A 23,603-nucleotide genomic window follows, 5' to 3' on the forward strand; every position below is an offset into this window, starting at 1 on the left:
CACACATAAAAATATTAACCTTAAATGTAAATGGGCTAAATGCTCCAATTAAAAGACACAGACTGGCAAACTGGATAGAGTCAAGACGCATCAGTGTGCTGTATTCAGGAGACCCATTTCATGTGCAGAGACACACATAGGCTCAAAATAAAGGGATGGAGGAAGATCTACCAAGCAAATGGAAAACAAAAAAAATGCAGGGGTTGCAATCTTAGTCTCTGATAAAATAGACTTTAAACCAACAAAAATCAAAAGAGACAAAGAAGGCCATTACATAATGATAAAGGGATCAATTCAACAAGAAGAGCTAACTATCCTAAATATATATGCACCCAATACAGGAGCACCCAGATTCATAAAGCAAGTCCTCAGAGTCCTACAAAGAGACTTAGACTCCCACACAATAATAATGGGAGACTTTAACACACCACTGTCAACATTAGACAGATCAATGAGACAGAAAGTTAACAAGGATATTCAGGTATTGAACTCAGCTCTGCACCAAGCAGACCTAGTAGACATCTACAGAACTCTCCACCCCAAATCAACAGAATATACATTCTTCTCAGCACCACATCACACTTATTCCAAAATTGACTACATAGTTGGAAGTAAGGCACTCCTCAGCAAATGTAAAAGAACAGAAATTATAACAAACTGTCTCTCAGACTAGTTCAATCAAATTAGAACTCAGGATTAAGAAACTGACTCGAAACTGCTCAACTACATGGAAACTGAACAACCTGCTCCTGAATGACTACTGGGTACATAACAAAATGAAGGCAGAAATAAAGATGTTCTTTGAAACCAATGAGAACAAAGACACAACATACCAGAATCTCTGGGACACATTTAAATCAGTGTGTAGAGGGAAATTTATAGCACTAAATGCCCACAAGAGAAAGCAGGAAAGATCTGAAACTGACACCCTAACATCACAATTAAAAGAACTAGAGAAGCAAGAGCAAACACATTCAAAAGCTAGCAGAAGGCAAGAAATAAGATCAGAGCAGAACTGAAGGAGATAGAGACACAAAAAACCCTTCAAAAAATCAATGAATTCAGGAGCTGGTTTTTTGAAAAGATCAACAAAATTGTTAGATGGCTAGCAAGACCAATAAAGAAGAAAAGAGAGAAGAATCAAACAGATGCAATAAAAAATGATAAAGGGGTATCACCACCGCTCCCACAGAGATACAAACTACCATCAGAGAATACTATAAACACCTCTACACAAATAAACTAGAAAATCTAGAAGAAATGGATAAATTCCTGGACACATACACTCTCCCAACACTAAACCAGGAAGAAGTTGAATCCCTGAATAGATCAGTAACAGGCTCTGAAATTGAGGCAATAATTAATAGCCTACCAACGAAAAAAAGTCCAGGATCAGACAGATTCACAGCTGTATTCTACCAGAGGTACAAAGAAGAGCTGGAACCATTCCTTCTGAAACTATTCCAATCAATAGAAAAAGAGGGAATCCTCCCTAACTCATTTTATGAGACCAGCATCATCCTGATACCAAAGCCTGGCAGAGTCACAACAAAAAAGAGAATTTTAAACTAATATTCCTGATGAACACTGATGCAAAAATCCTCAATAAAATACTGGCAAACCGAATCCAGCAGCACATCAAAAAGCTTATCCACCATGATCAAATGGGCTTCATCCCTGGGATGCAAGCCCATTTGATCATATGCAAATCAATAAACATAATCCATCATATAAACAGAACCAAAGACAAAAACCACATGATTATCTCAATAGATGCAGAAAAGGCCTTTGATTAAATTCAACAGCCCTTCATGCTAAAAACTCTCAATAAATTAGGTATTGATGGGACGTATCTCAAAATAATAAGAGCTATTTATCACAACCCACAGCCAATATCATACCGAATGAGCAAAAACTGGAAGCATTCCCTTTGAAAACTGGCACAAGACAGGGATGCCCTCTCTCACCACTCCTATTCAACATAGTGTTGGAAGTTCTGGCCAGGGCAATCAGGTAGGAGAAAGAAAGTGTATTCAATTAGGAAAAGAGAAAGTCAAATTGTCCCTGTTTGCAGATGACATGATTGTATATTTAGAAAACCCCACCATCTCAGCCCAAAATCTCCTTAAGCAGATAAGCAACTTTAGCAAAGTCTCAGGATACAAAATCAAGTGCAAAAATCACATGCATTCCTACACACCAACAGACAGAGAGCCAAATCATGAGTGAACTCCCATTCACAATTGCTTCAAAGAAAATAAAATACCTAGGAAAGCAACTTACAAGGGATGGGAAGGACCTCTTAAAGGAAAATTACAAGCCACTGCTCAACGAAATAAAAGAGGACACAAACAAATGGAAGAATATTCCATGCTCATGGATAGGAAGAATCAATATTGTGAAAATGGCCATACTGCCCAAGGTAATTTATAGATTCGGTGCCATCCCCATCAAGCTACCAATGACTTTCTTCACAGAATTGGAAAAAACTACTTTAAAGTTGATGTGGAACCAAAAAGGAGCCTTCATTGCCAAGACAATCCTACGCAAAAAGAACAAAGCTAGAGGCATCATGCTACCTGACTTCAAACTATACTACAAGGCTACAGTAACCAAAACAACATGGTACTGGTACCAATACAGAGATACAGACCAATGGAACAGAACAGAGTCCTCAGAAATAATACCACACATCTACAACCATCTGATCTTTGACAAACCTGACAAAAACAAGAAATGGGGAAAGAATTCCCTATTTAATAAATGGTGCTGGGAAAACTGGCTAGCCATATGTAGAAAGCTGAAACTGGATCCCTTCCTCACACCGTATACAAAAATTAATTCAAGATGGATTAAAGACTTAAATGTCAGACCTAAAACCATAACAACTGTAGAGGAAAACCTAGGCAATACCATTCAGGACACAGGCATGGGCAAGGACCTCATGTCTAAAACACCAAAAGCAACAGCAACAAAAGCAAAAATTGAGAAATGAGATCTAATTAAACTAAAGAGCTTCTGCACAGCAAAAGAAACTACCATCAGTGTGAACAGGCAATCTACAGAATGGGAGAAAATTTTTGCAATCTACCCATCTGACAAAGGGCTAATATCCAGAATCTACAAAGAACTTAAACAAATTTACAAGAAAAAATCAAAGAACCCCATCAAAAAGTGGGCAAAGGATATGAACAGATACTTTTCAAAAAAAGACATTTATGCAGCCAACAGACACATGAAAAAATGCTCATCATCACTGGCCATCAGAGAAATGCCAATCAAAACCACAATGAGATACCATCTCACACCAGTTAAAATGGCGATCATCAAAAAGTCAGGAACAACAGGTGCTGGAGAGCATGTGGAGAAATAGGAACACTTTTACACTCTTGGTGGGACTGTAAATTAGTTCAACCATTGTGGAAGGCAGTGTGGTGATTCCTCAAGCATCTAAAACTAGAAATACTATTTGACCCAGTCATCCCATTACTGGGTATATACCCAAAGGATTACAAATCATGCTGCTATAAAGACACATGCACATGTATGTTTATTGCGGCACTATTCACAATAACGAAGACTTGGAACCAACCCAAATGTCCACCAATGATAGACTGGATTAAGAAAATGTGGCACATATACACCATGGAATACTATGCAGTCATAAAAAAGGATGAGTTCATGTCCTTTGTAGGGACATGGATGAAGCTGGAAACCATCATTCTCAGCAAACTATCGTAAAGATAGAAAACCAACCACCATATGTTCTCTCTCACAGGTGGGGAACACCACACATTGGGGCCTGTTGTGGGGTGGGGGTAGGGGGTGGGATAACATTAGGAGATATACCCAATGTAAATGACGAGTTAATGGGTGCAGCACACTAACATGGCACATTTATACATATGTAACAAATCTGCACATTGTGCACACATACCCTAGAACTTAAAGTATAATAATAATTAAAAAAACCTCTTCTGTAAAACTTCTTTCCCTTATTTATGTACATATCTATACACAAACACATACATACAAACTTATGATTTTTCTTTAATGGAAATGAGATCAATTATATTATAAATATTGCTCTATAACCTATTTTTTAACTTAAAAATATGCTGTCAGGACAAATACATTTACCTTGTTTGCATTGAAAGGCTACACTATATTTCATTGTTTGTATCAATGTTTATGTAACCAATTGTCTATTGATGGACAGATTATTTCTATTTCATTGTTAAAAATAATGCTATAATAAACATACCAATAAAGACATCATTTTTCTTTTTTTAAATTTGCTAAAGTGAATTGCTGGGTCAAAGGGTATATACATTTTAAATTTTTACACATATAAAATTTCCTTAACTTATACAGCTACTATATATACTTATATAAAAATGCTAACTTTCCAACATTCTCACCAATGCTCATTAATATTAACCATTAACTCTTTCCCAATTTGATAAAAGAAACACTTATATACAAGAAAAAACGTTTTCTGTTGAGGTAATTTTCCTTTCTTCCTTCTTTCTGTTTTCTTTCCTTCTCTCCCTCCTCCCTTTGTCATTCAATTTCTCCCCCTTTAAAAAGAATTGTATCATACCACTTACAGCATAATTTTTTCCTTCTGAATAGAAATAGTATCTTTATTCTAAATTATTATATATACATCGGTGTGTTTTAAATAATGAACTTTTTGAACACACCAAGAAAACTTTGTTTTTAAAGGAAAACTTTTGTTTTAAAAGTCAAGATGAAACAATTTCACATTTATATGAGAAAGTTTATATATAATCATTTCGGCTTCCCTAAACAGTAAAGCTGAGGAAAATGAGAACTGTATTCTGAACCACGGCGAAGAATTATTGAGAGTATTAGCCAATAATCTAGTGAAAGTCTCTAACACACTGACCCGAACACAATAGGAGTTCGGGGGGTTTTTTAAGAAAGAGTAAAGAATAGGGAGTCACAGGCAGCACTGATAGGGAAAGAGAATTACAGGACAATCAAGAAGTTTATATCAGCTTTAAAAAATAAATTCAGCACATTTATTGAACACTTATGTAGGGCAATGAAATGCCAAAGTAACCACAGTTTTTTTCATAAAAGGAATTGAAGCAAATCTAATCCAAGTCATTCTCCACCCATGACTAAGGATACTGGAACCATGAACATGTGGGGAAACCTGTGTTATATATGAGATTAATTTCAGAGACAGGAAGTGGTATTTTTAGTAGGCTATGCAAGGCTTTTATTAATTTTTAGAACTTGCTCAAATTTTCACATTTAGGAAATTCAGTGCAACCTTAAAGACAAACACTCCTTTTACTTTTATTTTTCACCTCTATCTTGTGTCAGGAGACTAATGTTACACTACCTATCTATATAGAGATATTAGCGATATTAGCTGAAGCTGTATCCATGGGGAAACAGATTATCTATGTTTTAAACTTGTAAGCTTAGTCTACACAAAAATACACCTTTAAATTATGCCACAGACTTTCTTAAAGACATTCTTAATCATTTGATAAATTGATTAGGAAATTAGTCTGTAGTCTATTCTAATCTCGTTAATGCAACACATGGTTCAGACATCACAACAGGTTGATGACTTACTTGTATCTTGCTTCTTGTTTTCAAGATGATCTAACAGTTGTCTTATCTCAGCATCATACTCCACCCATTCTGGGACAATTCTGGCAGCAGCTTTTAGTTTGGGTTCTTTTGTTTTGGGATTATTGCACTAAAAGTTTAAGTAAATTTTGTTAATGAAAGACCATGCTCCTGGAAACATAAGGACAATGTTGTGTCACTAGGGCAAACAAAATACATTTTATAAAAAGCAGAGTCCTACTAAGTACTGGAAGTTTAATACACACAGGATCAAGTAAAATGACATATCACAACTTAGTATGTAATAATTACTTAATACAAACACCTCAATCAGAAATTTAAGTAAAAATTGTTGAAAGACATTCTGACAACTCGTAAGAGTTGTCAAAAGAATTAGGTAAAATGTTTTGACAAAAGATCTAATTACATTACCACTAAGTAAAGAACATAGCAGACTAGTGTGCTTTGTAGGCACAGTAGAAAAACATGGAAAAGGCATCTCAGTTCTCAGGGCTCCAACTCCATATTTACTAATAGTAGGATCTGTATAGATCACATAATTATGTGTGTGTAGGGTGTGTATCTTAATTTATTCAACTGCAAAAAAAAATTAAAATAAGAAAATCTCTAAGGTTCCATCAATATACAATCAGTTTAAACTACTGAGTACTACTATAGAGTTTCTTGGGAAATTAAAGTTAAAAGCAAAAATTACAGAAGGTTGATAAGAATCTGACACACTATGTATCTGAAGGTACAGCTGATAGGATCTGCTGACATACTGGGCATGAGCTGTAAGTAAAGAGAGGCATCAAAGAAAGACAAAGCCACCAGTACCTTTGGCTTGAGCAGTATAAAGAATGGATTGCCATTTGCTGAGACAGAAGACAACGGGAGCAGTATAAACTTCATCAAGTTATAAAGGAAGCCCATTAACTATTTACAAAGAATTAAGGCAGGAAGCAACTTGAAGCTCACTTCTGGTGACATTTTCTCCACTTGCTTTCCTCTTATTTCTTAGGGGAAAGCTATGAGTCATGAGCCATGAGCCTGTTGTCTTAACCCTTTCTCAGTTGATTCATTATGGATTTCTTTTCCATAGTGACATATTTCTGAGGTAAGCGGAAAAAACAATTTTCTTTGCAGAAATTAACTTTATAGGCAATGTCTTCTATATGGTGAAGATAATGGGACTAACACTTTTTTAAATTCTGTCAAACTATTAAAAAAATAAAAATACTATATTTTCTTTAGCTTTTTGTACTACAATGGGTTTTTGTGTGTGTGTGTATGTGTGTGCACGTGCATACATGCTATAAACTTTATTAGTGGTTCTTAACTGGGTAATCATGCCCCTCGGAGAGCTTTGGCAAAGTCTGGAGAAAATTTGTGATGGCTGGGGAGTGGTGGGGTGCTTCTGCCATCTAGTGGATAGGGGCCAGAAATGCTGCTGAATACCCTGCAATGCACAGGAAAACTCCCATAACAAAGAATTCTCCACTCCTCAATGCCAATAGTACTGAGGCTGAAAAACTCTGGTTGAAATGGAAAGTTGAGAGAGTATAATGACATTCACAAACATTTTCATTCCCACCTTCAATATTATTAATCATGTTCTTTTCTTCTGTTAGGTCATTTCCTTGGGAATTTTCTGCATTCTCTTTTCTCCTCCATGAAGAATAGCATGTTCTCTCATTCTACTCTTACTGTTTCTATGAGGGAGACAGGCTGAACACCAAAATTTGTGCCAATTCTCCTTTTCCTGGGTATTGCTATTGTTAGGAAGTAGCTGTCCACTCAGGAATGACATTTCTCAGCTCCTGTTACAGCTAGATTTGGCCACATGACCACTCCCACCAAGCGGTCATGTCTTTAGGATCCAAGATATGTTCTTCACATTTTTTTTCCCCTTCCCTCCAGATTGGCACTATCCAATAATGAAAACCACATATATAATTTGTGGAGTTTTTTTCACTAGAAAAATACTAAATTTTTCTAGTAGCCATGTATAAAAATGTAAGAGGAATAGGTGAAATGACTTTTAATACCATATTTTATTTAACCCAATATATCCAAAATACTAAGTCAACATGTAATCAGTACAAAAATTAGTAATGAGATATATGTTATTTTCATTGTATTGAATCTTCAAAATCTGTTGTGTACTTTATACCTTACAGCACATCTCAATTCAGAATAGCAACATGTTAAGGGAAGTGGCTACTGCACTAGAAGGAGCAGTCACAGGTGGACAGAAAGTACTCCCTGAGACATGGCACACAGGAGGGCTACTCACTGATGGAGATACCCACTTAGGTCTGCTGCTGGAATGAGTATGAAGCCACTGAATTTTGGGGGTTTGTTATGGTAGCTCATGTTAGTCTAAGTACTAAAGATCCCAAAGTGACCTATATCACTACTGTATGAGTCACAACAGAACCATAACAACATATTAGTAGTTATGTTCAATGATGTTCTTGGCCTCTCTTTATGAAATTCCCTTGCTTACCTCTTAAGAAAGCCATTTTACTTGTTTCTGCTATGTTCTGTTACCTATGATTACATTCTAACATGCTGGCATGCTACTTTTAAAATATGTATTTCTATACGTGTCTGAAAAAGTTCCTATATTTTGTTTTCCTGCCCTTTTTTGTTCAAAATTGTATGAATTCTAACATTCTAATAGGTTATTTGTCAGTGAAGATCTTGTAAACAATTTTCTACACTTAGCACATTAAAAACAATATGGTAGGAAAAAAACTTATTATAACTACTAAAGACAAGATAGTATTGGAATACAAGATCTAAATGGACAACAAATAAATTAGTTTGAAATATTTTATGTTTAGGAGAGTCAAACTGCATGGCATAAACTGCTTTAAATGAAAAATCTAAGAAAAATAATCTCTTACAAATAAGTAAGAAAAAAAGCATGTATGATATATTTTAAGTAGACAAAATTGTCTTGTTTGCCTTTATTTGGGGGAAAATATTGGCAGGATAACTAAACTGAAGACATGTCAAGATGATAGCTAATCCATGAACATTTTCAGCTAGCTCTCAGCCTTTTTTTTTTTTCTTTTGGAGACAGAGTTTTGCTCTTTTCTCCAGGCTGGAGTACAGTGGTGCGATCTCGGTTCTCTGCAACCTCTGCCTCCCAGGTTCAAGCAATTCTCTTGCCTCGGCCTTTCGAGTAGCTGGGACTACAGTGTGTGCCACCATGCCCAGCTAATTTTTTTGTAATTTTAGTAGAGATGGGGTTTCATCATGGTGGCCAGGCTGGTCTCGAACCCTGACCTCAGGTGATCCACCTGCCTCGGCCTCCCAGAGTGCAGGGATCACAGGCGTGAGCCACCGTGCCCGGCCCTCTCAATCTTTTTTTTCAAAAATCCTTTTGCAGAAAAGAGTTAATACAGAAAGCCTGAAATTGCTATTCTTAGAAAGCCCTGCTTGTAAGGTTGGCTCCTCGCTGGCATCTGGGAACATAGGGTTTTCATGAAATTCTTATGAATCTTCTTAGTGAATCATCAAACCTCAGGGTGGTCTTGGGGTCCCCCAAAATAGCCCTATACTTGCCAACCTAAGTAAATGTCTAATAGACTGAGCAGCAGCAGAACTGAAGTAGTATGTGCCACTCCATTTGTAAACAGAAAGAAAATATTTCTATTTAAATATTTCCATATCTGCTTACACACAAATGAAAACAAAGACACTCACCAGATCAATTGTTTTGGCTCTTTGTTTGGATTCATCATCACACCAGGTTTCACACCACAGCCAGTCTTGAGGAAGAGACTTAATGGCAACTTGGTAAATCATATCATTGGGGAGATCCTACAGAAAAATGTGATTTAATCATAGAGGCATAAAATTTAGAGTCAGAAGGAACGAAGCTGAATGAAGACATCATTTAGACTGTAAACAGATCGTAAAACACATGCGAATCTGAGATTTCTCTATACTTTCAAGCTTAAAATACCTAAGGTGATCCAATCATCTTGTGTTACGAATGAATTCATGCACTGGAATATACCTACATCTCTCCTAGACTCTACACCTGGGAACAAGGATGAAGATGGAGGCATATAAACCTACCATTCAATAGTCCCCACAATGGACAGCTCACTACCTCTATCTGCCTCTATTTCCTCACATTACACCTACAATTGCTGTTCATATCGGTCACCACCATGTTCTATGGATTCTGAGGGGAACTTTCATCTCCCCATTGTAAACTGCAATCCATGAATATTTTTCCATTTCTGTATGCTCAGAGCTCTCTAAGTAAAGATTGCTGGCATCCGGGTTAATGGATGTTTGACTGGCAAACTAGCCTAGTAAGTTAGAGACCTTTGGAGAGAATCAGACAAATCTTCCCCAGAGATATTTGTTTATATTCCAGGGGTAGAGTCATTCCCTTCCTTTCTCTAGAGAAGATCTGCTTATATTCAAGAGCAAAGGCATGTTCCTCTCTCTCCAAGAGTATGAAGGGTACTTGTGCTGGTTGTCCTACATAAGCTCCAAGATTCGCAATTTTAAGGTTCTTCTTCTCAACATTCCTATTAAACATCACACTGAAATTCCTAGCAAATGCAATAAGACAAGAAAAGGAAAATGTATATAGATTGGGAAGGGGGAAAAACCTGTTATTGTTTGTGGTAACAGGATTGTTTATGCAGAAAATCCCAAGAATCAAGGGAAAAACCTTCTGAAACTGATAAGCAATTTTAGCAATGTTACAAGATACAAAGTTAATATACAAAAGTTAACTGCTTTTCTATATACCAGCAATGAACAAATAATTTGAAATTTAAGAAAACACACCATTTAAATTAGCACCCAAAAAGAGAAATACTTAAATATAAACCTAATAAAATATGTTCCTCAACAAAATGAAAACTACAAAATTCTGAGGAAAGAAATCAAAGAACACTGAAATACATGAAGAGATATTCTATGTTCACTCATAGGAAGACTCCACAGTCAAGATATAAATTCTTCCCAGATTTATCTATAGACATAATACAATCCCAATCAAAGGCTTAGCAAGTTACTTTGTGGAGATTGACCAAATGATTCTAAAGTTTGGGGAAAAAGGAAAAGATCTAGAATATCCAACACAATATTGAAGAATAAAGTCAGAGGGCTAACACTACCAGACTTGAAGTCTTACTATAAAGTTATAGTAATCAAAACAGTGTGGTATTGGCAAAATAAGAGATAAATTCATAATGGAACACAATAAAGAGCCCAGAAATAGAAAATTACCCATACTTTGTTTTTTTTTTTTTTTTTGAAACCTAAGACTGCTCTAAAAAAATAAAGTCCATGAATCAAAGAAAGAAAAACCTTAACTGTTCCTTCTGACCTCCTAGTTCCTTGGAATCCCTTCCTTAAATAACCTGGCTTATCATATTACCTAACCCAATAACTCAAAGGGTTATATACTAGACCAAGTCTTCTATACTTTCAATTTCATGGTGCCACTCTCTGACCACCTCTTGATTTTTGGTTCACTCCACTGAGTACTCAGATATCAATATCATTGACTCCCTGGAACCTCCAATCAACTGATTCTACCACTATTTCATTGTTCCTCATTCCGTGATGTATTCACCCCTATATAGTTATTCTTTTGAATATACTCTCAACTATCTTATTCTTCTCTCACTTACTTGTACTTTCTTGACAGTCATAGTCCTGATTAAATCTCAATCTCTGTACCTATTCTCATGGAACTCAACATGGCTGAGTTCCATGAGTAGAGGACACACACACACTACCCCCTATGCTGACTGTTTTTTCATTTTAACCTTATGAATATAAATCTTAGGGGAACCTTAATTCTATCAATTATATATATGGGTCTACTCTGTTGTCACTTAGCTGATCTTTAGCTGATTATTTCACACACTGTCCTCATATCCTCCCCTAACCTCCATGTACCTAATAATCTACTTTCTGTCTCTATGAGTTTGTCTAGTCTGGACATATCACATAAGTATAATTATACATTATAAGGTTTTTGTGTCTGGCTTCTGTCAGCACAATGTTCTCAAGCTTCATCCATTCTATGACATATTTCAGTACTTCAATCCTTTTTACAGCCAAATAATATTCCATTGTATGAATTTACAACATTTGGTTTATTCATTTGTCAACTGATGGGCATTTGGGTTGTTTCCATTTTCCAGCTGTTATAAACAATGCTTCTATAAACATTTGTATAAGTTTTTGTTTGGACACATTTTCAACTCTCTTGGGTATATACCTAGGAGTGGAACTGCTGGGTCATATGTTAACACTGTTTAACATCTTGATGACCTGTCAAACTGTTTTTGAACTTGATACACTATTCTACATTCCAAATAGGAACGTATCATGGTTCCGTTTGCTCCATATCCTTGTCCACTCTTGTTATTGTTGATCTTTTTTATTATAGCTATCATAGTGAGTATGAAGTTGTATCTTATTGTGGTTTTGATTTGCTATTCCTAATGACCAATGGCACTGAGCATCTTTTCATGTGTTTATTGGACATTTGTGTATCACAGAAGATACATCAATGGCTAGTAAGCACATACAATGTCTATTTATATAGACATATTTCAAACTTAGTCTATTTCAATAGAAATATTTCACATTTAAATGTCATTTAAATAGACATACTAAAGTCTCTAAATAGACACATTTAAGTCTCTATTTAGACTTAAACGTACAACCTAAAAATCACAAAAACTCTAGAAGAAAACCTAAGCTATACCATTCAGGACAGAGGCATGGGCAAAGACTTCATGACTAAAATACCAAAAGCAATCACAATAAAAGCAAAAATTGAGAAATGGGATCTAATTAAACTAAAGAGCTTCTGCACAGCAAAAGAAACTATCATCAGAGTGAACAGACAACCTACAGAATGGGCGAAAATTTTTGCAATCTATCCATCCGACAAAGGGCTAATATCCAGAATCTACAAGGAACTTAAACAAATTTACAAGAAAAAAACAAACAACCCCATCAAAAAGTGGGCAAAGAATATGAACCAGACGCTTCTCAAAAGAAGACACTTAGGCGGCCAACAGGTATACACCCAAAGGATTATAAATCATGAAATAAAGCTCATCATCACTGGTCATTAGAGAAATGCAAATCAAAACCACAATGAGATACCATCTCATGCCAGTTAGAATAGTGATCATGAAAAAGTCTGGAAATAATAGATGCTGGTGAGGATGTGGAGAAATAGGAACACTTCTACACTGTTAGTGGGAGTGTACATTAGTTCAACCATTGTGAAAGACAGTGTGGCAATTCCTCAAGGATCTACAACCAGAAACACCATTTGACCCAGCAATCCTATAAATCATTCTACTATAAAAGACACATGCACATGTATGTTTATTGCAGCACTACTTACAATATTGGGGGAACTCACCCCCGATAGTTCAACATGCATCCTTTTCTATTTTCCCTAAGTGTTGGCCAGTCTGAGAAATAAAGGGAAAGAGTACAAAAGAGAGAAATTTTAAAGCTGGGGTGTCCAGGGGAGACATCAGATGTTGGCAGGTTCCATGATGCCCCCCAAGCCGCAAAACCAGCAAGTTTTTATTAGTGATTTTCAAAAGGGAAGGGAGTATATGAATAGGGTATGGGTCACAGAGATCACATGCTTCACAAGGTAATAAAATAACACAAGGCAAGTGGAGGCAGGGTGAGATCACAGGATCGGGGTGAAATTAAAATTGCTAATGAAATTTGGGGCACACATTGTCATTGATAACATCTTATCAGGAGACAGGGTTTGAGAGCAGACCAAATTTTATTAGGTGGGAATTTCCTCGTTCACAAGAATATTGATTGGGAAGTGATAAACGTCCACGAAATCTTCACAATTTATGTTCAACGCTACGGGAGACCGGGGCTTATTTCAACCCTTATCTGCAACTGTAAAAGACAGACGTCCCCAGAGCGGCCATTTTAGAGACCTCCCCCTAGGAATGCATTCTCTTTCTCAGGGCTATTCCTTGCTGAGAAGAAGAATTCAGCGATATTTCTCCTATTTGCTTTCGAAAGAAGAGAAATATGGCTCTGTTCCGCCCAGCTCTCAGGCAGCCAGACCTAATGGTTATCTCCCTTGTTCCCTGAACATCACTGTTATCCTGTTCTTTTTTCAAGGTGCCCAGATTTCACATTGTTTAAACTATTTGCACAGTTAACATAATCATCACAGGGTCCTGAGGCGACATTCATCCTCAGTTTACACATATGATGGGATTAACAGATTACAGACAGGCATAGGAAATCACAAGAATATTGTTTGGGGAAGTGATAAATGTCCACGAAATCTTCACAATTTATGTTCAGAGATCTCAGTAAAGAAAGGTGTCAGAAATTATAAAAGTATTAATATGCGGAACTAATAAATGTCCATGATATCTTCACAATTTATGTTCTTCTCCCATGGCTTCAGCTGGTCCCTCCATTCGGGCTCCCTGACTTCCCGCAATAGGTATATACCCAAAGGATTATAAATCATTCTACTATAAAGACACATGCACATGTATCTTTATTGCAGCACTATTTACAATAGCAAAGACTTAGAACCAACCCAAATGCCCATCAGTGATAGACTGGATAAAGAAAATATGGCATATATATACCATGGAATACTATGCAGCCATAAAAAAAATGAGTTCATATCCTTTGCAGAATATGGATGAAGCTGGAAACCACCATCCTCAGCAAATTAACACAGGTACAGAAAACCAAATACCACATGTTCTCACTTATAAGTGGGAGTTGAACAATGAGAACACATGGACACAGGGAGGGGAACATCACCCACTGGGGCCAATTGGGGGGCTGGGGGAAGGGGAGGGAGAGCATTAGGACAAATACCTAATGCATGTGGGGCTTAAAACCTAGATGATAGGTTGATAGGTGCAGCAAACCACCATGGCACATGTATACCTACATAACAAACCTGCACCTTTTTGGGAGGCCGAGACGGGCGGATCACGAGGTCAGGAGTTCGAGAACATCCTGGCTAACCCGGTGAAACCCCCTCTCTACTAAAAAAGACAAAAAACTAGCCGGGCGAGGTGGCAGGCGCCTGTAGTCCCAGCTACTCGGGAGGCTGAGGCAGGAGAATGGTGTAAACCCGGGAGGCGGAGCTTGCAGTGAGCTGAGATCCGGCCACTGCACTCCAGCCTGGGTGACAGAGTGAGACTCCGTCTCAAAAAAAAACAAAAAACAAAAAAAAAAACCAAACCTGTACCTTCAGCACATGTATCCTTGAACTTAGAGTAAAATAAAAAACATGGAAAACAAAAATAAACATAATTAAATGTCTATTTACATCCCTTGACCACTTTGTAAATTGGTTATTTTCCTTTGCTATTGAGTTACGGGAGTTCTTGAGAGCTTGTTTGGAGGTTCTGGCAGGGAAGCACAGCTACTCGTGTACCCTTGACTGAAGATTGGTCCTCCTCTGTTGGGGACAGTCATCCTCTTAAACCCAGCATGCAGTTTCGGGAGGAACACACATGGAACAGCGAAGGAGGAAGAGGACATGTCCTGTGTAGCCAGCCAGATCAGCTGAATCAACCCTGGCGATCAATGGGCTGACAGATGTAGCAGCTAGATTGATTGCCCTCACATCCTACAGGAGTTCTTTATATGTTCTGGATATTACTGTCTTGTCAGATACATGATTTGCAAATCTTTTGTCTCATTCTATAAGTTGTCTTTTCCCTTTCTTGTGTCCTTTAATTTTTTTTAATTTTTTTTTTTTTTTGGCTGTCACCCAGGCTGGAGTGCAGTGGCACGATCTCAGCTCACTGCAAGTTCCGCCTCCCAGGTTCACGCCATTCTCCTGCCTCAGCCTCCCAAGTAGCTGGGAATACAGGCACCTGCCACCATGCCCGGCTAATTTTTTTTCGTATTTTTAGTAGAGACGGGGTTTCACCATGTTAGCCAGGATGGTCTCGATCTCATCTCGTGATCCATCCGCCTCGACCTCCCAAAGTGCTGGGATTACAGGCGTGAGCCACTGCACCCAGCCAATTTATCTTTTTCTTTTATTGCTTGTGCTTTTGGTTTTATATTTTAAAAAACATTGCCTAATCCAAAGTCACAAAGATTTACACTTACATTCACTTCTAAGAGTTTTATGGTTTTAGTTCTTACATTTAAGTCTTTGATCCATTTTGAGTTAATTTTTATACATGATGTGAGGTAGGGGTCCAACTTCATTCTTTACAAGTGAATTTCCTGTTGTCTAGCATAGTTGTTAAAAAGACTATTCTTTCCCCATTAAAATGTCTTGGAATGCTTGACAAAAATCAAATGAGAGTAGAGGCACAGGCTTATTTCAGAACTCTCAATTCTATTCTAGTGACCACATGTCTAACCTTATGCCAGTACCACTACTGGGCATAAAGAATTTTACATGTGTATATTTCTGTGAAACCACCACATAATTAACATAATTGAATATAGCCATCACCCTGAAGATTCCCTGTGTCCTTTTGCAATTGTTCCCTCCTATCCTTCCTCTGCCCACCCAATCCAGTCCCCAGGTAAGCATGAACTGCTTTTTTCACCTTGGATTAGTTTGCATTTTCTATAATTTTATATACATAGGATTATATAATACAAATACTTTTGGTCTGACTTTTCATATAAATTGTAAATACATCTACATACTTTTGGTATGGATCAGCATTGTAATTTTTAGAGTCATCCATGTTGTCTGTGTACAAATAATTAATTCCTTTTTACTACTGAGTAGTATTACATTCTATGAATATACCATATCTTTTTAATCTATTCTCCTCTTGATAGATATTAGTAGTAGGCAGTTTCTGACATGGCTTCCAGTAATTCCTGACTTCTGGTATCCATTCTCTTATGCAATTCCTTCTCTTGGTCTGGTTGGATCTAGTGACTACCTTCTAACAGAATATGGCAAAACTAATGGGATGTCAATTCTAAGATTAGACTATAACAGACTGTGACTTCCATTTTTGTCGGCATCCTCTCTTTCTCTGATTTTTCTCTCTCATGTTTGCCCTTACGGATAAGGCCATCTGCCAGAAACTGATGACTGCCTATAGTCACAGCCAGCAAGGAAATCAGGCCTTTGGTATAATAACTTTTGAAGAATAAACTCTGCCCACAACCATGTGAGTGTCTTTGCCTAGCAGTCAAGTCTTTTGATTAGATGGTAGTCCCTGGGCTGACATAGTGATTGCAGTCTTGAGAGACACAATGAAGCAGAACACCAAGTTAGGTTAGACCACAGAAACTGATCCACACAAACTGTTGTTTTAAGTTGCTATGTTTTGGGTAAGTTGTTATGCAGCAAGAGGTAACAAATACAGGGGGGTTGTTCTAGATTTTGGCTTTTATGAATAATGCTACTATGAATATTTCTGCACAAGTGTTTGTGTGGCCAGGTACTTTTATTTCTTTTGGGTAAATACCTTGAAGTATAATGACTAATCATATGGCAGGTTTAAGTTAAACTGTAAAAGAAATTGCCAAACTGTTTTTCAAAATGGCTTAGCCATTTTACACTCATTTTCACAAGCAATGTATAAGAATTCTAGCAGCTATATAACCTTTCAACACTTGGAATGGTCAGTCTGTTTAATGTTAACCATTCTAATTGGTGTGTAGAGTTATTCACTGTAGTTTTAATTTGCATTTCCCTATTCACTAATGATGTTTAGCATCTTTTCATGGACTTATTGACACTTGATCATCTTTGGTGATGGGGTCAATCTGATTCTTTAACAAATCAGATTACTTATTTTCTTATTAATGAGTTTTGGGAACTCTTTATATATTTATCAATTTTTTCTTTTATGAATCATGCTTTTAGTATCATACCTAAACAATCTCTGCATAACCCAAGATCACAGAGATTTTCTCCTATCTTGTAAACATTTTATATTGTATCTTTGTCTATGATGTGTTTGGAATTAATTTTTACTCATGGCATATTAGGATTTAGAGGTTTTGGGGGTTCTTTTTGGCATAAGGATATCTGATTGTTCCAGCACTGTTTCTTGAAAAGACTATCCTTTCTCCACTGCATTATCCTTGCACCTTTGTCACAAGTCAACCGGCCATATATGTGGGTCTATTTCTGGATTCTTTATTCTGATTCATGGATCAGATTGTCTATCTCTACACCAACACCAACCTATTTTGACTATAGTAGCTCTATATTACGTCTTAAAACAAGGTGGTATAAGTCCTTAAACTTTCTTATTTTTCAAAGTTGTTTTGGTGATTTTCATTTTTTTAATTTTTAATTTTTATTTTTTTTGAGACAGAGTTTTGTTCTTGTTACCCAGGCTGGAGTGCAATGGTGTGATCTCGGCTCACTGCAACCTCCACCTCCTGGGTTCAAGTGATTCTCCTGCCTCAGCCTCCCAAGTAGCTAGGATTACAGGTGCCCGCCACCACGCCCAGCTAATTTTTTGTTTTTAGTAGAGACAGAGTTTCACCATGTTGGCCAGGCTGGTCTTCAACTCCCGACCTCAAGTGATCCACCTGCCTCAGCCTCCCAAAATGCTGGGATTACAGTGTGAGCCACAGTGCCTGGCCTGTTTTGGCGATTTTAGGTCTGTGGCATTCCATTTGAATTTTAGAATCAACTTCATTAATTTGTACAGGAAAGCCTACTGAATATTAGAAAAAATAGAGAGTAATGTTTTTATTGGAATTGCATTAAATCTAGTAATTAATTTGGAGAGAAACCACATCTTAACAATATTCAATCTTCCAACCACGAACAAGGTATATCTCTCTAAATATTCAGCTGAGTTTTAATCTCTCTCAGCAGTTTTGTAGTTTTCAGTCTGTAAGTCTTAAGTCTGACCACTAAGGTTTTCATTTCCAAAATGCTACAGAAATGGATATTTAATTTCAATTTCCAATTGTTATTGCTAGTATATAGAAATAGAATTGAATTTTAATAGTGATTTTGTATCTTGCAGCTTTGTGAAATGCAGTTATTAGTTCTAGCTTTTTGGCAGATTACATGCGGTTTTCTACCTAGATGATCACATTGATTGTCCCCGTTACCCATCCAAGACAGCCAGTTTTACTTATTTCTTGCCAATCTGAATGCCTTTTATTTTTTTTCTTGCCTTGCTGTACTAGGTATCTGTCTAGTACAATACTGAATAAGAAAGGTAAGAGTGGATATCCTTGCTGTGTTTCTGATCTTAGGGAGAAAGCATTCAGTCTTTGATTATTAAGTATGATGTTAGCTGTAGGTTTTTCATAGATGCCCTTTATCAGGATGAGGAAGTTCCCTTCCAGTTCTAGTGTGCTGAGAGTTTTACATCAGGAATGGATACTGGAGTATATCAAATGCTCTTTTGCATCTATTTAGTTGATCATATATATATATACGTATATATGGATATGTATTTCAGTCTTTAGGGAGTTACATTGATTTTCTAATATTGAATCAATCTTGCACTCCTGGGATAAAGTTCATGTGGTCATGATTCATGATATAAGATCCTTTTTATACATTACTAAATTTGATTACTTAAAACTTTGTTAACAATTTTTACAACTTTTCTTAAGAAATGCTTGTCTATAATTTTCCTTTCTTATAGTATCTTTGATCTTGATGTCAAGGGAATGCTGCCTCACAGAATGAGTTGAAAAGTATTCCCTTCTCTTCCATTTTCTGGAATAGTTTGTGTAAAACTGGTATTATTTCTTTCTCTGAAGTTTGATAGAAGTCACTACTGAAGCTATCTGGGCCTGGGGATTTAAACTACAAATTCCATTTCTTCAGCTGATACAGGGTTATTCAGGTTACCTATTTCATGTTCTGACTTTTGGTGGTTTGTGTCTTTTAAGTAATTTGGCCATTTCATCAAAGTTGTTGAATGTATTACCAGAAACTTGATTCTAATAGTCCCTTGATTATTCTTTCAGTATCTGTAGAATCTGTGTGCTGTCAGGTCTCACATTTCTATATTGGTAATTTGTGTCTTTTACCTTTTTTTTTCTGAACAGTCTATATAGAGGTTCATCGGTTTCGTTGATTTTCTCAAAGAACCAGTTTAGGTTTCATTTTTAAAAATCTACAAAAATGCTTTTTTTTTTTTTTTTTTTTTTCCGTTTTACTGATTTCCATTCTAACCTTAATTATTCCTTTTATCTATTTTATTTTTTAGAGCAGTTATTAGGTTCACAGCCAAATTAAGAGGAAGGCAGAGATTTCCCATATACTCACTGTTCCCACACAGGCATTACCTACTCCTCTATTATCAACACCTCCCACCAAAGTGATATGTTTGTTACAATACATTAACCTACATTCATGCATTATACTCATTCAAAGTCTAAAGTTTACATTAGGCTTCTTTCTTGGTGTTGTACATTCTACGGGTTTGGACAACTATATATAATGACATGTATCTGCCACTATATATTTTCCCTGCTTAAAAATTCTCTGTGCTCCACCATATTCATCACCTGCCCCCTCCCTGCCACCAAACTCTGACAACCACTTATCTTTATACTGTCTCCATAATTTTGCTTTTCCCAGAATGTTATATAGTTAGAATAATACAGTATGTAATCTTTTCAGATTGGCTTCTTTCACTTAGTTATTATACATTTAAAGTTATTCCTTGTCTTTTCATGGCTTAATAGCTCATTTCTTTTTAACTCTGAATAATATTCCATGGTCTGGATATACTCGTTTCTTTACCGATTCACCTACTAAAAGACATCTTGGTTGGCTGCATTTTTGGCAGTTATAAATAAAGGTGTTACAAATATCTTTGTGCAGGTTTTTATGTAGCCATAGTTTTCAACTCCTTTGAGGAAATTCCAAAAATTACAATGGCTAAATCGTATGGTAAGAGTATGTTTGGTTTTGTAAGAAACTGTCAAATTGTCTTCCAAAGTGACTATACCATTTTGTACTCTTATCAGCAATGAACGCGAGTTCCTCTTGCTCCACATCTTTATTAGCCTTTGGTGTTGTCAGTATTCTGGATTTTGGCCTAATAGGTGTGTGGTGGTATCTTACTGTTGTTTACTTTGTATATCCCTGATGATATATGATGTGGAACATCTGCTCATATACTTATATATCATCTGTATATGTTCTTTGGTGAGGTGTCTGTTAAGGTTGTGGTCCATTTCCAAATTTGTTTTGTTTTCTGATTGTTGAGTCTTTAGAGTTCTTTGCATTGTTTTGGATAACACTCCTTTATCAGATGCATCTTTTACAAATATATTTTTGCCAAAATACTTGTCTTTTCTTTCTCTTATCATTGTCTTTTGCAGAACAGAAGTTTTTAATTTCAGTGAAGTACAGCTTGCCAATTATTAACTTTCATGGATCATGACTTTGGTGTTACATCTAAAAAGTCATTGTCATACCCAAGGCCATCTAGGTTTTCTCCTATATTGTCTTCCAGGAGTTTTGCATTTTGTGTTTTACATTCAAGTCTATAAACCATTCTGAGTTAATTTTTCTGAAGGGTATAAGATCTGTGTCTAGATTCATTTTCTTCTTACGAGATGTTCAGTTGTTCCAGTGACATTTGCTGAAAATACTATCTTTCCTCTATCTTTGTTCCTCTGTCAAAGATTGAGTGACTATATTTATGTGGGTTTATTTCTGGGCTCTCTATTCTGTTCCGTTGATCTATTTTTCTATTCTTTTGCCAACATACTGTCTTGATTACTATAGCTTTACAGTGAGGTAAGTCTGGTATTGCTGGTTTTCTGACTTTCTTCTTTTTCAATATTGTGCTGATTATTCTAGGTCTTTTCCTTTTCTATATAAACTTTAAAATCAGTAGGTTGACAATTATAAAACAACTTACTAGGACTTTGATTGGAATTGTGTTGAATCTATAAATTGATCTGGGAAGAATTTATCAATGTAGTCTTGAGCAATTTAGTCTTCCTAACCACAAACAGGGAATACCTCTTCAGGTATTTCAGTGTTCTTGAATTTCTTTCATTAGAAGTTTACAGTTTTCCTCATGTAGAGAAACATACTTTATTAGATTTATACTTAAATATTATTTTGGTGCCAATTTAAATGATATTGTGTTTTTAATTTTAAATTCCAGTTGTTCATTGTTGGCATACAGAAAAATGACTTTTTCTTTGTCATATATCTTATGTTCTTAAATCTCTATCAAGCAATGTGCAAAGACCCCCATGCAAATGATATTATTGAAAATAAAATACAACCCTAAAATGTATATTATAAACATAAGGGAATAATTTTAATATACTTTAAAAAAATTTATCTTATGGCCGGGCACGGTGGCTCACACCTGTATTCCCAGCACTTTGGGAGGCTGAGGCAAGTGGATCATGAAGTCAGGAGATCGAGACTATCCTAACACGGTGAAACCCCGTCTCTACTAAAATATACAAAAAATTAGCCGGGCGTGGTGATGGGCGCCTGTAGTACCAGCTACTCAGGAGGCTGAGGCAGGAGAATGGCGTGAACCTGGGGGGCGGAGCTTGCAGTGAGCCGAGATTGCGTCACTGCACTCCAGCCTGCGTGACAGAGCAAGACTCTGTCTCAAAAAAAAAATTATGCAAAATAGTATTTAATTTTTTATAAATAGCTTTCTTTTACTATACTTATTCTTTATTTCAGACACCTGATCTAAGCCCATAGACTCTGTAATCAGTCTTTTGCTCCAGGTTAATTAATTAAACTTTTATTTTTGGTTCAGGGTTACATGTGCAAGCCTGCTATATAGGTAAATTGAATGTCATGGGGGTTTAGTGTACAAATTATTTTGTAACCCAGGTAGTAAGCATAGTACCTGATAGGTAGTAAAAATGACTTTTATATATTAATCTTTTATATATTAATTTATACTTTTATATATTAATTATATATTAACCTTTGACCTTGCTATAATGCCTTATTGGTATACTGATTTCGGTTTTTTGGTCATTTTTTTGGATTGTCTAAATAGGCATTTGCAAACAAAGGCAGTTTTATTTCTTCCTTCTCAATGCGTATACCTTTTATTTCCTTTTCTTGTCTTACTGCATTAGCCAGGACCTTACTTTGGTTTTAACTGTTCTTTTTTCCCTAGTTTCTAGGTAGAAGATGAGGTTGAGACCTTTTTTCTTGTCTAATGGAGGTTCTTAGTACTATAAATTTATTTCTAAGAACAATTTTAGCTGCTTATGAATATATTCCAACTATAGGCTACTTTTCTTTCTATACAAACTGCATAATGAGGTACATGAATGTAGAAAGAAAAATAGTCTATAGTTGGAATATATTCATAAGAAGTGGCGAATGGCTTGACTAACTGGTCAGAGGCCAAGAAACAGAAAGAGGAAGATTAAGGGAAAGAAATTCTGGGGTAGAGGTTTCTGGATAAGCCTATGGGGGTGGCATAAACTATCAGGATCTTTGGGTACTTCATGTTAAACAGCCACCAGAAAGCATTCAACACAGAATCAGCGCTAAATAACTAGGCAGTCAAAATTATGTGGTTTGTGGAAGTCTGCTAGCCTTGATCATAGGCTACTCCAATGACACAATGGGCACATGAATGGAGTTGACATGCTGGCAGAGATGGAGACTGTGTATGGGCCAAACAGCACAGGCTCCTACTTACCCAGGCTCATCTAGCTCTTATAGCTGCCAACAGTAGAGGTAAACACTGAGCTTCTAATATAGCACTTATACTTTGCAAAGACCAATCAGCTGTTTGATGGTAAGTCGGCTACACTAGATGTCCTTTATGCAGATTCTTCTGGACTGACCTATACACATATTCTATGTATGGGTTTGCCTTTCTTGCTCACAGAAACTTAGCACCATTACCTAAAGATTTATAGTTATCTACTGACAAAGGATTCTATATAATACTGTATTAGACCAAGAGACCCAATTTATAGCAAAGGCACTGTGGCAGAGGGCACATGATCCCACAGTCCTGTCACAT

The 23,603-nt window shown here is 36.5% G+C and overlaps 1 protein-coding gene across 9 annotated transcripts in view; it reads right to left on the minus strand.

Annotated features, from left to right (window-relative positions):
• Nucleotides 1–23,603, minus strand: part of UGGT2 (UDP-glucose glycoprotein glucosyltransferase 2) — a 274,442-nt gene that overhangs the window by 43,436 nt on the left and 207,403 nt on the right. For 7 of the 9 annotated variants that reach the window (XR_002518478.2, XR_002518477.2, XR_002518481.2 and 4 more), the window contains 2 exons: nucleotides 9,331–9,447; nucleotides 5,617–5,743 (listed from right to left, as the gene is read on the minus strand). Coding sequence is in view for 3 of the 9 variants with exons in the window: in XM_017951367.3 (XP_017806856.1) it covers nucleotides 5,617–5,743; nucleotides 9,331–9,447 (244 nt within the window). In the remaining 6 variants the exon portion in view is untranslated. Of the gene's footprint in view, nucleotides 1–5,616; nucleotides 5,744–9,330; nucleotides 9,448–23,603 lie in introns of those variants that run through there. The other 2 variants (XR_002518482.2, XR_002518479.2) reach the window with 1 other exon arrangement.

Source organism: Papio anubis, chromosome 15 (assembly GCF_008728515.1).
Source record: "Papio anubis isolate 15944 chromosome 15, Panubis1.0, whole genome shotgun sequence".
In the NCBI taxonomy this organism is placed as follows: Eukaryota; Metazoa; Chordata; class Mammalia; order Primates; family Cercopithecidae; genus Papio; species Papio anubis.